At 37.9% G+C, this 17,236-nt stretch overlaps 1 protein-coding gene across 1 annotated transcript in view; it reads left to right on the top strand.

The window, feature by feature from the left end:
• Nucleotides 1-17,236, top strand: part of RSRC1 (arginine and serine rich coiled-coil 1) — a 441,266-nt gene that overhangs the window by 112,426 nt on the left and 311,604 nt on the right. The window contains exon 7 of the mRNA XM_036997926.2: nt 15,520-15,693. Coding sequence (XP_036853821.1) covers nt 15,520-15,693 — 174 coding nt within the window. The remainder of the gene's footprint in view (nt 1-15,519; nt 15,694-17,236) is intronic.

Genomic DNA, 17,236 nt, shown 5'->3' with positions numbered 1-17,236 from the left:
ATGTAGAAACTTTATAATTGTATGTGGGTCCATTTACCTATATTTTATTCTGTAGCAATACTTTGTTCTGTAGAGATCATACATAGTATGTCTACATTAAAAACCCTACAGTAAAACATTGCAGTTTTTACTTTAAGCACATATACATACTTTAAGTAAATTAAGGAAAGTCATTTTTTTTGTGTTACTCATATATTTACCATTTCCAGTGGCCTTCATTCTTTCCTAAAGATCTGTGTTCCCACCTGCTACCATTATCTTCAGCCTCAAGTACTTCTTGTACTGGAGCTCTTCTGTTGATGACCATGGTTTACTTTTCCTTTATCTCAAAAATGACTTTATTTTACTTTAATTTTTGAGGGATTTTTTTGCTGGATTTAAAATTCTGGGGTTTTTTTGTTTTTTCTTCACCATGTTAAGAATTTTATTCCGCTGTCTTCCGATCTCCATTGTTTCTGATGAGAAGCCAGCATTAATTCATATCATTGCTTTCCTGTATTTAATATGTCATTTTTTTTTTGGATTTCTCAAGATTTCTCTTAGTTTTCACCATTTTGACTGTGGTTTTACTAGTTATGGTCTTTATATTTATCTTGGCATTCATGAAACTTCTAGAATCTTTGAATTTGTTTGATTAAGTTTGGGGAATTCTTAGCCACCATGTAAAAAAAAAATTTTTTTCTGTCTCACTATTTTCTCTACTTCTGGGTATTAAAAAAATACATTATAGACATTTGGATATTATCACAGAGATCCCAAATAATGTTTTTCTTTTTTTTACTAACAATAATTTTTTCTTTTAGTTCTTCAGACTGGATAATTTCAACTGAGCTATTTTCAAGTACATGAAGTTTACTCTGTGGTTACCAATCTCCTTTAATTTCATTCAGCATAATTTTAATTTCATATATTGTATTTTTAAGTTGTAGAATTTCTACTTTTTTCATTTTAGTTTTCCTGAGATTTCTTAGCTTTATATACATTACAAGCACAGTTCATACTTACTACTTCAGTACCTTTGTTTGCTAATTCCAACCTTTGGCTCATCTCAGGGATGGTTTCCGTTGACTATCTTTTTCTCTTGAGAATGTACATTTTTCATGTTTTGTTATATATCTAGTGATTTTGGATTTTATCCTGGACATGGTAAATGTCATGTTTTGAATTCTCTGGATTCTGTTATGTTCCTCTGAAGAATATTGATTTTTGTTTTGTGTTAGCGGAATTTAACTTAGTTGAGTTAAAACTGCAAAACTACTATCTATTTGGGGCAGTTGAAATTTTAGTTCAGTTTTTTTATCCTTAGTTATTTGAAGTCTTCTCTTCACATGCATGATGTAGGGTTCAGGCATAGATTTGAATAGAGTTTACATTTACAAGTTTTGGCTCTCTGTCTTACTCTATTCCAGGCTTCCCCTTTCATTTTCCTTTTGTGGTGGTGGCCCTGAGTCTGTCCCCTGGTTTTTCAGGCCAGAAATCCTACAGTATTCTGTTGGCCTTTTAGCTGTCCTGCATGGAACAGACTTGGGCTTGCCCTTAGAAGAAAAACTGTTAAAATGGGAAACTTTCTCATTGTGCTGTCCTTTTTCCAAGTGTTGGCCCCTTACAGAATCTGCCTTTTTTGGGGTCACTATTCAGTGCCTTAGAATAGTTGTTGTTTTGTTTTTGTTTTTTAATCATTACTGTGACTTTTACTGCTTAAACATAAAGGTTGAAGATCACATTGGTAAAACCAAGAAAATACATGTAGCATTGATTATTATCTGTACTGACTAAAACATTACAAACTCTTTTGGAAAATTCTTTCTTTCTTCAAACACATTTTATGGCAATATTCATAATTAGGGACATATGTTAATGTGAAAGAAAATAGCACATATTTTCCACATTGCATAGTATCACCAGGGTCTTTTTTAACTGACCAGGTCAAATGTGAAGTTCAGATGAATCAATACACGAGTGTAATTTTTCTCAGATATGGTAAAGTATACATTTCTAATAACTTATCACCATGCAATGTTTACATGGTTTTGTAACCACTTCAGTTACCCAATATATTAACAATTGTTCACATCTCCAGTCATTATTCATGAATGTTAATCATGTAATGTCTGTTTCTCAGTGAAGTAATGAGAGATACAAATTCTCTCTAAGTCCAGATAGCCTTGGGGCTGCCAAAATTCCATTTACAATTTCCAGTCATGCTGTGATTTGAACTCTGTGGCATCTGACCTGTTGCTGATCATTTTTGAGATATATTCCCATTGGCTTCTACAACAGAAGTCTAGTCTGAATTACCCTCCTCTCTCACAGCCTTTCTTCCCAGCCTCATTGTGGACTCCTGATCTGCTTCTTCAGGTTTTTTAAATCCTAGCATGTCTTAAGTTTCTGTCTTTGGTCACCATAACAGTTTTCTTTTCTTTTACTTTGGTATTGTTAATATACCATCACATGAGCAACATTGTGGTTACCAGATTCCCCCCATTATCAAGTCCCCACCAAATACACCATTACAGTCATTGTCCATCAGCGCAGTAAGATGCTATAGAGTCACTACTTGTCTTCTCTGTGCTATAGTGCCTTCCCCAGGTCCCCTCCCTGACATAATGTGTGCTAATCATAATGCCCCTTATTCCCTTTCTCCCTCCCTTCCCACCCATCCTCCCCAGTCCCTTTCCCTTTGACAACTGTTAGTCCATTCTTGGGTTCTGTGAGTCTGCTGTTGTTTAGTTCCTTCAGTTTTTGCATTGTTTCTTATCCTTCACAGATGACTGAAATCATTTGGTACTTGTCTTTCTCCACCTGGCTTATTTCACTGAGCATAATACCCTCTAGCTCCATCCATGTTGTTGCAAATGGTAGGATTTGTTTTCTTCTTATGGCTGAATAATATTCTATTGTGTGTATGTATCATATCATCTTTATCCATTCATTTACTGATGGACATTTATGTTGCTTCCATTTGTTGGCTATTGTAAATAGTGCTGCAGTAAACATAGGGGTGCATATGTCTTTTTGAAACTAGAATCCTGTATTCTTAGGGTAAATTCCTACAAGTGGAATTCCTGGGTTAAATGGAATTTCTATCTTTAGTTTTTGGAGGAACCTCCATATTGCTTTCCACAATGGTTGAAGTAGTTTACATTCCCACCAGCAGTGTAGGAGGATTTTCTTTTCTCCACATACTCACCAGCACTTGTTGTTCCTATTCTTTTCTATGTTGGCCATCCTAACTGGTGTGAGGTGATATTTTACTGTGATTTTAATTTGCATTTCCATGATAATTAGTGATGTGGAGCATATTTTCATGGCCTGTTGGCCATCTGAATTTATTCTTTGGAGAAGTGTCTCTTCATATCCTCTGCCCATTTTTTAATAGGATTATTTGCTTTTTGGGTGTTGAGGTGTGTGAATTCTTTATATATTTTGTATGTTAACCCTCTGTCAGATATGTCATTTACAAATATATTCTCCCATACTGTAGGATGCCTTTTTGTTCTGTTGATGGTGTCCTTTACTGTACAGAAGCTTTTTAGCATGATGTAATCCCATTTGTTCATTTTTGATGTTGTGTCCCTTGCCCAAGGAGATGTGTTTAGGAAAAAGTTGCTCATGTTTATATCTAAGAGATTTTTGTCTGTGTTTTCTTCTGAGAGTTTTATAGTTTCATGACTTACATTCAAGTCTTTGATCCATTTTGAGTTTAATTTTCTGTATGGGGTTAAACAATAATCCAGATTCATTCTCTTGCATGTAGCTGTTTAGCGAACACCAGTTGTTGAAGAGGCTGTCATTTCCCCACTGTAAATCCGTGGCTCCTTTATCATATACTAATTGACCATATATGGTTGGGTTTATATCTGGGCTCTTCTAGTCTGTTCCATTGGCCTGTGGTCTGTTCTTGTGCCAGTACCAAATTGTCCTGATTACTGTGGCTTTGTAGTAGAGCTTGAAGTCAGGGACCGTAATCCCCCCTGCCTTATTCTTCCTTCTCAGAATTGCTTTGGCTACTTGGGGTCTTTTGTGGTTCTATATGAATTTTAGAACTGTTTTCTCTAGTTTGTTGAAGAATGCTGTTGGTATCTTGATAGAGATTTCATTTAATCTGTAGATTGCTTTAGGCAGGATGGCCATTTTGACAGTATTAATTCTTCCTATCCCTGAGCATGGGATGTGTTTCCATTTATTGGTATCTTCTTTAATTTCTCTCATGAGTGTCTTGTAGTTTTCAGGGTATAGGTCTTTCACTTCCTTGGTTAGATTTATTCCTAGGTATTTTATTCCTTTTGATGCTATTGTGAATGGAATTGTTTTCCTGGTATCTCTTTCTGCTAGTTCATCATTAGAGTATAGGGATGCAACCAATTTCTGTGTATTAATTTTGTATCCTGCAACTTTGCTGAATTCAGATATTAGATCTAGTAGTTTTGGAGTGAATTCTTTAGGGTTTTTTATGTACAGTATCATGTCATCTACAAACAGGGACAATTTAAGTTCTTCCTTGCCAATCAAGATGAGTTTTATTTCTTTGTGCTCTCTGATTGCTGTGACTAGGACCTCCAGAACAGTGTTGAATAAAAGTGAGGGGAGTGGGCATCCTTGTATATTTTCCGATCTTAAGGGAAAAGTTTCAGCTTCTCACTCTTAAGTATAATGTTGGCTGTGGATTTGTCATATATGGCCTTTATTATGTTGATATACTTGTCCTCTATACGCATTTTGTTGAGAGTTTTTATCATGAATGGATATTGAATTTTGTCGAATGCTTTTTCAGCATCTATGGAGGTGATCATGTGGTTTTTGTCCTTTTTTGTTGAAGTGGTGGATGATGTTGATGGATTTTTGAATGTTGTACCATCCTTGCATCCCTAGAATAAATCCTACATGGTAATGATGCATGATCTTTTTGATGTATTTTTGAATTCCATTTGCTAATATTTTGTTAAGTATTTTTGCATCTATGTTCATCAGTGATATAGGTCTGTAAGTTTCTTTATTTGTGGTGTCTTTGCCTCGTTTTGATATTAGAGTGATGCTGGCCTTGTAGAATGAGTTTGGGAATATTCCCTCCTCTTCTACTTTTTGGAAAACTTTAAGAAAGATGAGTATTAGATCTTCGCTAAATGTTTGATAAAATTCATCAGTGAAACCACCTTGTCCAGGAGTTTTGTTCTTACATAGTTTTTTGCCTAATAGTTCAATTTCCTTGCTGGTATTAGTTTACTCAGATTTTCTGTTTCTTCCTGGGTCAGCCTTGGAAGGTTGTATTTTTCTAGGAAGTTGTCCCTTTCTTCTAGATTATCCAGTTTGTTAGCATATAATTTTTCATAGTATACTCTAAGAATTCTTTGGATGTCTGTGGTGTGTGTAGTGATTTTTCCTTTCTCATTTCTGATTCTGTTTATGTGTGTAGACTCTTTTTTTCTTAATAAGTCTCCCCAGGAGTTTATCTACTTTGCTTATTTTCTCAAGGAACCACTTCCTGCTTTCATTGATTCTTTCTTTTGTCTTATTCTTCTCATATTTATTTATTTCTGCCCTAATATTTGTTATGTACCTCCTTCTACTGACTTTGGGCCTCATTTGTTCTTCTTTTTCCAATTTCGTTATTGGGAGTTTAGACTGTTCATTTGGGATTGTTCTTCTCTCCTGAGGTAAGCCTGTATTGCAAAATACTTCCCTATTAACACGGCCTTTGCTGTGTCCCATAGATTTTTTTAATTCACTTTATTATCATTAATCTACAATTACATGAAGAACTTGGTTACTAGACTCCCCCCTTCACCAAGTCCCCCACCACGAACCCCATTACAGTCACTGTCCGTCAGCGTAGTAAGATGCTGTAGTCTCACTACTTGTCTTCTCTGTGTTGCACATCCATCCCTATAACCCCCGCACATTATATATGCTAATCGTAAGGCCCCCTTCTGTTTTCCTTGCCCTTATCCCTCCCTTCCCACCCCTCCTGCCCAGTCCCTTTCCCTTTGGTAACCATTAGTCTATTTTTGAGTTCTGTGATTCTGCTGCTGTTTTGTTCCTTCAGTTTTTCTTTGTTCTTATACTCCACATATGAGTGAAATCATTTGGTATTAGTCTTTCTCTGCCTGGCTTATTTCACTGAGCATAATACCCTCTAGCTCCATCCATGTTGTTGCAAATGGTAGGATTTGTTTTCTTCTTATGGCTGAATAGTATTCCATTGTGTATATGTACCACATCTTCTTTCTCCATTCATCTACTGATGAACACTTAGGTTGCTTCCATTTCTTGGCTATTGTAAATAGTGCTGCAATAAACATAGGGGTGCATCTGTCTTTTTCAAACTGGGCTGCTGCATCCTAGAAGTGGAATTCCTGGGTCAAATGGTATGTCTATTTTGAGCTTTTTGAGGAACCTCCATACTGCTTTCCACAGTGGTTGAACTAATTTGCATTCCCAGCAGCAGTGTAGAAGGCTTCCCCTTTCTCCATAACCTCCCCAACATTTGTTGTTATTTGTCTTTTGGATGGTGGCAATCTTTACTGGTGTGGGGTGATATCTCATTGTGGTTTTAATTTCCATTTTTCTGATGACAAGCAATGTGGAGCATCTTTTCATGTGTCTGTTGGTCATCTGAATTTCTTCTTTGGAGAAGTGTCTTTTCAGCACCTCTGCCCATTTTTTTTTGGATTATTTGAATTTTGTTTGTTGAGGTGTGTGAGCTCTTTATATATTTTACATGTCAACCCTTTATCGGATCTGTCATTTGTGAATATATTCTCCCATAACATAGGGCACCTTTTAGTTCTATTGATGGTGTCCTTTGTTGCACAGAAGTTTTTCAGCTTGATATAGTTCCACTTGTTCATTTTTGCTTTTGTTTCCCTTGCCTGGGGAGATGTGTTCATGAAGAAGTTGCTTATGTTTATGTCCAAGAGATTTTTGCCTATGTTTTTTTCTAGGAGTTTTATGGTTTCATGACTTACATTCAGGTCTTTATCCATTTCGAATTTACTTTTGTGTATGGGGTTAGACAATGGTCCAGTTTCATTCTCCTACATGTAGCTGTCCAGTTTTGCCAGCACCATCTGTTGAAGAGACTGTCGTTTCGCCATTGTATGTCCATGGCTCCTTTATCAAATATTAATTGACCATATATGTTTGGGTTAATGTCTGGAGTCTCTAGACTCTTCCACTGGTCTGTGGCTCTGTTCTTGTGCCAGTACCAAATTGTCTTGATTACTATGACTTTATAGTAGAGCTTGAAGTTGGGGAGGGAGATCCCCCCTACTTTATTCTTCTTTCTCAGGATTGCTTTGGCTATTCCGGGTCTTTGGTGTTTCCATATGAATTTTTGAATTATTTGTTTCAGTTCATTGAAGAGTGTTGCTGGTAATTTGATAGGGATTGCATCAAATCTATATATTGCTTTGGCCATTTTGACGATATTGATCCTTCCTATCCACAAGCATGGGATGAGTTTCCATTTGTTATTGTCCCCTTTAATTTCTCTTAAGAGTGACTTGTAGTTTTCAGAGTATAGGCCATTCACTTCTTTGGTTAGATTTATTCCTAGGTATTTTATTCTTTTTGATGCAATTGTGAATGGAATTGTTTTCCTGATTTCTCTTTCTATTGGTTCATTGTTAGTGTATAGGAAAGCTACAGATTTCTGTGTGTTAATTTTGTATCCTGAAACTTTGCTGTATTCCGATATCAGTTCTAGTAGTTTTGGAGTGGAGTCTTTAGGGGGTTTTTTATGTACAATATCATGTCATCTGCAAATAGTGACAGTTTAACTTCTTACCAGTCTGGATTCCTTGTATTTCTTTGTTTTGTCTGATTGCTGTGGCTAGGACCTCCAGTACTATGTTAAATATCAGTGGGGAGAGTGGGCATCCCTGTCTAGTCTCCAATCTCAGAGGAAAAGCTTTCAGCTTCTCGCTGTTCAGTATAATGTTGGCTGTGGGTTTATGATATATGGCCTTTATTATGTTGAGGTACTTGCCCTCTATTCCCATTTTGCTGAGAGTTTTTATTATGAATGGATGTTGAATTTTGTCAAATGCTTTTTCAGCACCTATGGAGATGATCATGTGGTTTTTGTCTTTCTTTTTATTGATGTGGTGGATGATTTTGATGGATTTTCGAATGTTGTACCATCCTTGCATCCTGGGATGAATCCCACTTGGTCATGGTGTATGATACTTTTGATGTATTTTTGAATTCAGTTTGCTAATATTTTGTTGGTTATTAGTGCATCTACATTCATCAGGGATATTGGTCTGTAACTTTCTTTTTTGGTGGGGTCTTTGCCTGGTTTTGGTATTAGGGTGATGTTGGCTTCATAGAATGAGTTTGGGAGTATTCCCTCCTCCTCTATTTTTTGGAAAACTTTAAGGAGAATGGGTATTATGTCTTCTCTGTGTGTCTGATAAAATTCCAAGGTAAATCTGTCCGGCCCGGGTGCTTTGTTCTTGGGTAGTTTTTTGATTACTGTTTCAATTTCTTTGCTTGTAATTGGTTTGTTTAACTTTTGTGTTTCTTCCTTGGTCAGTCTTGGAAGGTTGTATTTTTCTAGGAAGTTGTCCATTTCTTCTAGGTTTTCCAGCTTGTTGGCATATAGGTTTTCATAGTAGTCTTTAATAATTCTTTGTATTTCTGTGGAGTCTGTCGTGATTTTTCCATTCTCATTTCTGATTATGTTGATTTTTGTTGATTCTCTTTTTCTCTTAATAAGTTTGGCTAGAGGCTTATCTATTTTGTTTATTTTCTCAAAGAACCAGCTCTTGGTTTCGTTGATTTTTGCTATTGTTTTATTCTTCTCAATTTTGTTTATTTCTTCTCTGATCTTTATTATGTCCCTCCTTCTGCTGACTTTAGGCCTCATTTGTTCTTCTTTTTCCAATTTCGATAATTGTGATGATAGACTATTCATTTGGGATTGTTCTTCCTTCCTCAAGTGTGCCTGGATCTCTGTATACTTTCGCTGCGTCCTACAGAAGTTGGGGCTTTGTGTTGTTGTTGTCATTTGTTTCTATATATTCCTTGATCTCTATTTTAATTTGTTCATTGATCCATTGATTATTTAGGAGCATGTTGTTGAGCCTCCATGTGTTTGTGAGCCTTTTTGTTTTCTTAGTAGATTTATTTCTAGTTTTATACCTTTGTGGTCTGAAAAATTGGTTGGTAGAATTTCAATGTTTTTGATTTTGCTGTGGCTCTTTTTTTGGGCTAGTATGCGGTCTATTGTGGAGAATGTTCCATGTGCACTTGAGAAGAATGTATATCCTGTTGCTTTTGGATGTAGAGTTCTATAGATGTCTATTAGGTCCATCTGCTCTATTGCTCTACTTAGCTTGTTCAGTGCTTCCATGTCCTTACTTATTTTCTGCCCGGTGGATCTATCCTTTGGGGTGAGTGGTGTCTTGAAGTCTCCTAAAATGAATGCATTGCAGTCTATTTCCCCCTTTAGTTCTGTTAGTATTTGTTTTACATATGCTGGTGCTCCTGTGTTGGGTGCATATTTATTTAGAATGGTTATGTCCTCTTGTTGGACTGAGCCCTTTATCATTATGTAGTATCCTTTTTTATCTCTTGTTACTTTCTTTGTTTTGAAGTTTATTTTGTCTGATATTAGTACTGCAACCCCTGCTTTCTTCTCGCTGTTGTTTGCCTGAAAGATGTTTTTCCACCCCTTGACTTTTAGTCTGTACCTGTCTTTGGGTTTGAGGTGAGTTTCTTGGAAGTAGCATATAGATGGGTCTTGCTTTTTCATCCATTCTATTACTCTGTGTCTTTTGGTTGGTGCATTCAGTCCATTTACCTTTAGGGTGACTATTGAAAGATATGTACTTATTGCCATTGTAGGCTTTAAATTCGTGGTTACCAAAGGTTCAAGGTTAGCCTCTTTAGAATCTTACCGCCTATCTTAGCTCGCTTATTGAGCTGTTATATACACTGTCTGGAGATTCTTTTCTTCTCTCCCTTCTTATTCCTCCTCCTCCATTCTTCATATGTTGGGTGTTTTGTTCTGTGCTCTTTCTAGGAGTACACCTATCTAGAGCAGTCCCTGTACGATGCCCTGTAGAGGTGGTTTGTGGGGAGCAAATTACCTCAGCTTTTGCTTGTCTGGGGATTGTTTAATCCCTCCATCATATTTAAATGATAGTCATGCTGGGTACAGTATCCTTGGCTCAAGGCCCTTCTGTTTCATTGCATTAAATATATCATGCCATTCTCTTCTGGCCTGTAGGGTTTCTGTCAAGTAGTCTGATGTTAGCCTGATGGGTTTTCCTTTATAGGTGACCTTTTTCTCTCTAGCTGCCTTTAAAACTCTTTCCTTGTCCTTGATCTTTGCCATTTTAATTATTATGTGTCTTGTTGTTGTCTTCCTTGGATCCTTTCTGTTGGGGGTTCTGTGTATTTCCATGGTCTGTTCGATTATTTCCTCCCCCAGTTTGGGGAAGTTTTCAGCAATTAATTCTTCCAAGATACTTTCCATCCCTTTTCCTCTCTCTTCTTCTTCTGGTACCCCTATAATACGGATATTGTTCCTTCTGGATTGGTCACACAGTTCTCTTAATATTGTTTCATTCCTGGAGATCCTTTTATCTCTGTCTATGTCAGCTTCTATACGTTCCTGTTCTGTGGTTTCAATTCCATCAATGGCCTCTTGCATCTTATTCATTCTCCTTATAAATCCTTCCAGAGTTTGTTTCATTTCTGTGATCTCCTTTCTGGTATCTGAGGTCTCCCTCTGGACTTCATCCCATTTCTCTTGCGTATTTCTCTGCATCTCTGTCAGCATGTTTATGATTTTTATTTTGAATTCTTTGTCAGGAAGACTGGTTAGGTCTGTCTCTTCTGGTGTCTCTGTGATCTTGGTTTGTCTGTAGTTTTGTCTTTTCATTGTGATAGGAATAGTTTGCAGAGCTGGGATGAGTGACGGCTGGAAGAACTTCCCTTCTTGTTGCTTTGTGGCCTTCTTCTCCCCCTTTGCGGGGCCCAGGGTTCTCGCAGGTGTGGATGTGGTCTGGATGTTGTCCTGGGTCCTCTGGTCTCTATTTTAGGAAGAGTTGTCTTTGTTATATTTTCATAGATATACGTGGTTTTGGGAGGAGTTTCCACTGCTCTACTCATGCCGCCACCTGGCTCCACCCCAATTATTTCTTCAAATACACTTTCTCTCCCTTTTTTTCTCTCTTCTTCTTCTGGTACCCCTATAATGTGAATATTGTTCCGTTTGAATTTGTCACACAGTTCTCTTAATATTGATTCATTCCTGGAGATCCTTTTATGTCTCTCTGTGTCAGTTTGTATGCATTCCTGTTCTCTGGGTTCTATTCCATCAATGGCCTCTTGCATCTTATCCATTCTGCTTATAAATCCTTCCAGATATTGTTTCTTTTCTGTAATCTGCTTCTGGACATCATCCCTTAGCTTTTGCATATTTCTCTGCAGCTCCATGAGAAATGGAGCTCCATAAGAAATGTAGCTCCAAAAAAAATGGTTATGACCTTTGTTTTGAACTCTTTTTCAGGGAGATTGGTTAGGTCTGTCTTCCCAGATTACTTCTCAGAGGAGACTGTCTGAGTTAATCTGTTCTGTATCAAATTCTTCTGCCTTTTCTTGGTGATAGAGGGATTTGTGAGGAGCTGGGAGGATGTCCTTTCTTACTAGTTGTGGCCCTCCTCTCCTGGGAGAAGAGCAACCCCTAGCAGCTTGTGCTGGGCAGGTGTGTGCAGTCAGGGTTTCTAATTCTGTCCCTGCCACTGTGAAAGAAGCTCTGCACTGCTGCCTTAGGCTGCTTCTCCCATATGGTGGAGTGGCATCAGAGGAGAAATGGGCAGGTGGCTGTTTATCTCTGTGAGGGGCCTCTGAGCTGCACTGCTGCCTAGGGGGTTGGGGTGCCCAGAGTTCCCTGGGATTCCCAGCTGCTGAGTTGATTGTCCTGGAATGCTTCTGTCCAGCTGTGGGGTCCCTGTCACTTTAAGAGTTTCAAAAAGCACTCGCTTTTCTTTTTTCCTGGTATGCCAGCTGTGGGGACCCATTCACAGGTCTTACTGTCCTTTCTCCCTTGTATCCAGCACCCTAAGCACTGTGTGTCTGTGTTTCTAGTGCGTATGGCTAGGGCTGGGTGTTTAGCAGTCCTTGGCTCCGTCTCCCTCCCCGCTCCATCTCCTGTCCTCCTGCCAGGAACTGAGGTGAGGGATATTTGGGTCCCACTGGGCCACAGCTTGTATCTTACCCCCTTTGTGGGGTGCTGGGTTCTCACTGGTGTGGATGTAGCCTGGCTGTTGTCCTGTATCTTGTGGTCTTTCTTTTAGGGATAGATGTATTTCTTGAATTTTCACAAGTAAATATGGTTTTGGGAGGAGATTTCTGCTGCTCTACTGATGCCGCCATCTTGGCTCCACCTTCCCGGGTGCATAGATATTTATAATAGTTATATCCTCTTGTTGGACTTACCCATTTATCATTATGCAATGCCCTTCTTTGTCTCTTGTGACTTTCTTTGTTTTGAAGACTATTTTGTTTGATACAAGTACTGCATCTCCTGCTTTTTTCTCCCTATTAGTTGCATGAAATATCTTTTTACATCCCTTTTCTTTCAGTCTGTGTATGTCTTTGGGTTTGAAGTGAGTCTCTTGTAGGCAGCATATAGGTGGGTCTTGTGTTTTTATCCATTCACATCCATTGACTCTAAGTCTTTTGATTCGTGCATTCAGACCATTTACATTTAGGGTGATTATCAATATTTATGTACTTATTTTCATTGCAGGCTTTAGATTCGTGGTTACCAGAGGTTCAAAGGGAATTCCCTTATTATCTAACAGTCTAATTTAACTTACTATGCTATTAAGAACACAACCTAAATGTTCCTTTTTTTCCCCCTACTTTTTCTTACTCCTGCATTCTTTATTTAATAGATATCATATTCTGTACTCTTCGTCTGTTCCTTGATTGAGTTTCAGGGTAGTTGAGTTGATGTTGCATCTGCTTAGTAATTAATTGTTTTACTTCGCTGTGGTTTTATTTCCCCTGTTGACAGCTATTTAGCCTTAAGAATACTTCCTTCTATAGCAGTCCGTCCAAAATGCACTGTAGAGGTTGTTTGTGGGGCATAAATTCTCTCAGCTTTTGCTTATCTGAAAATTGTTTACTCCCTCCTTCAAATTTCATTGATAACTTTGCCAGGTAGAGTATTCTTGGTTTGACACCCTTCTGTTTCATTGCATTAAATATATCATGCCACTCCCTTCTGGTCTGTTTGGTTTCTGTTGAGGAATCTGATGATAACCTGATGGGTTTTCCTTTGTATGTGATCTTTTTTCTCTCTCTATCTGCTTTTAAAAGTGTGTCCTTATCCTTGATCTTTGCCATTTAATTATTATATGTCTTGGTGTTGTCTTCCTTGGGTCACTTGTGTTGGGAGATCTGTGCATCTCCATGGCCTGAAAGACTATGTACTTCCCCAGATGGGCGAAGTTTTCACCAATTAACCTCCTCAAAGATAGTTTCCATAAACCCTTTTGCTCTCTCTTCTCCTGGTATGCCTATAATGTGAATATTGTTCCGTTTGGATTGGCCACACAGTTCTCTCAATATTCCTTCATTCTTTGAGATCCTTTTTTTCTCTCTGTGCCTTAGCTTCTTTGTATTCTTATTCTCTATTTTCTGATCCATTTACCATCTCTTGTACTACATCTAATCTGACTTTAAATCCCTTCATTGTATATTTCATTTCAGATACTGAATTTTTCAATGATTGAATCTCCATCCTAAATTTGTCCCTGAGTTCTTGAATATTTTTCTGTACCTCCAGGAGCATGTTTATTATTTTCATTTTGAACTGTCTGTCAGGAAGATTGGTGAGTTCATTTTCATTTGGTTCTTTTTCTGGTGTTTGTGAGATTTTTGCTTGAACTAGGTTCCTTTGACATTTCATATTTGTATGTGTCACCCTCTCACCCTCTAGTGCCCAGAAGCTCTAGCCTCTGGAGTTGCTTAGCCCCTGGAGTGATGATCCCAGTTGCCCTGGGAACTGATGGCAAAAAGCCCCTGGAGTTTGCAGGCTAGTGGCACTGTTGCCTGGGGGGAGAAAAGACTTGTTTCCTGCTTTCTGGCTGCAGTGCCTGTTTCCACTGTCACAACCATTCAGCCAGCACACAGGTGTAAGCCTCTGTGCTTTTCACCTTTAGCTGCCTTAGGCAGGGCCTCCCTCTGGTTGGCCTGGCGTCAGGGCAGGGACTGTCGGTTTGCAGGCTGGTTCCAGCAAGTCAGGAGGAAGGCTCGGCAGGATGCCTATAACAGTGGGAGGCCTTGGAGCTGAGTTGTCAGCCTGGTGGATGTAGTGCCTGAAGCTCCTGAAAGTTCCCAACCTGCTGGGCAGAGTACACCCCGAAAACCTTGTCCACCTATCACTTCTCTGCAGCAAGCTCCATGCAAACCCTACCCATTTAGCAGCCCTCTTGCTGCTTGGAAGCGTCTCAGACCCCCTGCCTTTCCTTTGTCACAGAGCAGCTGGGTGTGGATCCCTGTCCTCCACAAACGGCTGGAATCTCAGTCTCTCCAAGTATTCTAACTGTCTTAGGTTTCTAAGCCCAGAGCACCATGCAGTGTAGGTTTGTGCCCTCATAGCAGGTCTCCAGGGCTGGGTGTTCAGCAGGCCTAGGCTTCTACCCCCTCCTCACTCCATTTCTCTTCCTCCCTCTGGTGAGCTGGGGTGGGGGAAGGGCTTGGGTCCCACCGGATCAAGGCTTTGGTACATTATCCTGTTTTGTGAGGTCTGCTCTGTTCTTCAGGTGTATGCAGTCTGGTACAGCCTTTTTTCCTCTTGCTCTTTTAGGATTAGTTATATTAACTATGTTTTTGTAAAATACATGGTTTTGGGAGTTATCTGTCTCACCTCTTACACCGCCATCTTGAATCTTGGTTCCAGAATGGTTGTTTTCTATAGTTTTCTGTGGCTTCATCAGCCTGGTAGAGGCTTTCTTGTCAATATTGTAAGTCAGGGTTAGGAATATTTACTTTTTAAAAGCATACACCATATCCTACCTAATATCATCAATATATTACATAGAGTAGTTGGATTAAAATAGATTAATGGAATAGTTTTATTGTAATAAGTAGAAATAAGAAATAACAAGCAGAGATTTTAGGGCTAGGGAAGACCCTATCCTTAGAAACTGGATTGGATACATTCAGGTTTGTTATATTACCTGAGGAGACCTTGGGTAATCAAGACTTGATTTGAACCTTTAAGACTACCACTTGCAAACCCTTTTTGACTGAACCTTGATTTCCTGTAAAGTCAACAGCATTTGTTTCCCTCATATTATCATTTTAACTGAGAGTACTTATTCATAAATAATCACTTTAGTTGCTTGCTTTGCACAGTTATTACTGAATCCATAACTGAAACTAAATCCTTTACTTTCAGATAATTCTACAGTATATTTTCATTTCATAATACAAAATATACACTTAGTGTATTTGTGTTTTGGGTGCATATTTAACAAAATCTACTTGCTGTAGGTCCAGGTCAAGACCTCGTCCACGCTCCCATAGTCGAAGCAGTGAAAGGTCCAGTCACAGAAGAACCCGTAGTCGTTCTCGGGATAGGGAACGACGTAAAGGCAGAGATAAGGAGAAAAGAGACAAGGAAAAGGATAAAGGCAAGGACAAGGAATCACACAACTTCAAACGTGGGTAAGTTGAAGTAGATCTTAAATAGTAGTATCTCTGATTCCATGGCAATAATCAAATTAAATTTCCACTCTCTGAAGTTTTTCTTAGACGGAAAAAGAGAAGTATACAATAAAGAAGAAGAAAGAAAAGATCAAAATAGTTATATCAGTTTTTTACCGTTTTCCCTTTCTATTCCTGTTTTTATTAATGCTTATATAACAAATCTTAGAAACAGAAAATAACACTGTCAAAGCTTAGTGTGTCAGTAAAGGAGAATTTACATAATTCTTTAGGAAAGTTGTGCATTCAGTTTCCTTTATCAGGAATTAGAACTTAAAATTTGAAGACTCGATAATGATTAAAGATGTCTGTTAAATTATTGTAAGACTGTTAGGGGAAAAGGATAAAAATGAAACAAAGGGAGAGAACCTTGTGATTTCTTATTAGTTGAGCCTCCTTCAATATAGAATGGGACTTGATCAATATGAAGTTATATATGTGTGTGCTAGAGTGAGTATATGTGTGTTTGAGATCCAGAATTTATTTTTCTGTAATTATTAAAATAATTTTTCTAGCTCTATCCATTTGGAGGTAGAAGTTTGCTTACAGCTGTTTATTAAATTAGAAGATATTAAAATGAAACAATCTTCATTAGTAGCTTAAATTATAGTTTATTGTTTGTTTTATTCAAAATTAACATTGGGGAATAGAACATCTTGGAATTTTTCCTTTTGTCAGTGTTTCAATACCCTATGTGTGTTTACTTTAAAGCTTCATTACCAAAGTGTTTGTCTTTAATGTATAAGTTTTTAGTGTTAAATTGAAGAGTTTATTAGGATCTTGGATATGGTTCCTTGAGATCTTGATTCTATAAAGAATTAAATTTCTTAAAGGATATGGAACTTTTCTCTCATCCTTTTCACCATTGTCTGTGTGTTTATTTTTTGTTTCCATATTTACAGTCATATTATTTAAACTTGCCTAGATTGTTGGCTTTTAAGTATTCTTTGAAGGATAAATATGTGGTAGATTTTGGAAGAAGATAACATTATTATGTGGCTCTCTTCTTCCTAATTACCGCACATCGAGTAGTTATGGCCCTGCCAATTCTGAGTTCTCTCCTTTTCTAGTTTTAAGAATTGCTGGATGTTATAGGAGAGAAGAATGTTATAGGACAGGGTTGAATACCTCGCTGTAAGGATAGTGAGGCTGAATTAGCCACAGTGGGTAGAATGAAATGAGGATCAGAGAGAGTTTGGGGAAAATCTCTTGCTAAAGGGAGAAAGTCAGGAGGATGATAAATTTGCAGAGAGAATATAGAGTAGGTTTCTTAGATTAGAAAATATGGATTAAGAGGGTGAATACATTATGTCAGTTAAGGAACTACCTTTTCCTTGTTCTTTTTTGTTATTCTTTCGATTTACACTTTCGATATTATTTGGCTATGAGAAATGTGACTATGATTTTTACTAGTCATTACATTTTTTTCTTTCCATCTCACCAAACTTTGCTTTTTTTAGAATAATAGTTACATAACTGTATAAAATTGACAATTACATAAATC

The sequence above is a fragment of the Manis javanica genome, chromosome 3 (assembly GCF_040802235.1).
Source record: "Manis javanica isolate MJ-LG chromosome 3, MJ_LKY, whole genome shotgun sequence".
Taxonomy (NCBI): domain Eukaryota; kingdom Metazoa; phylum Chordata; class Mammalia; order Pholidota; family Manidae; genus Manis; species Manis javanica.
Note: the sequence above shows the minus strand (reverse complement) of the source record. Positions and strands in the feature narration are given on the sequence as shown.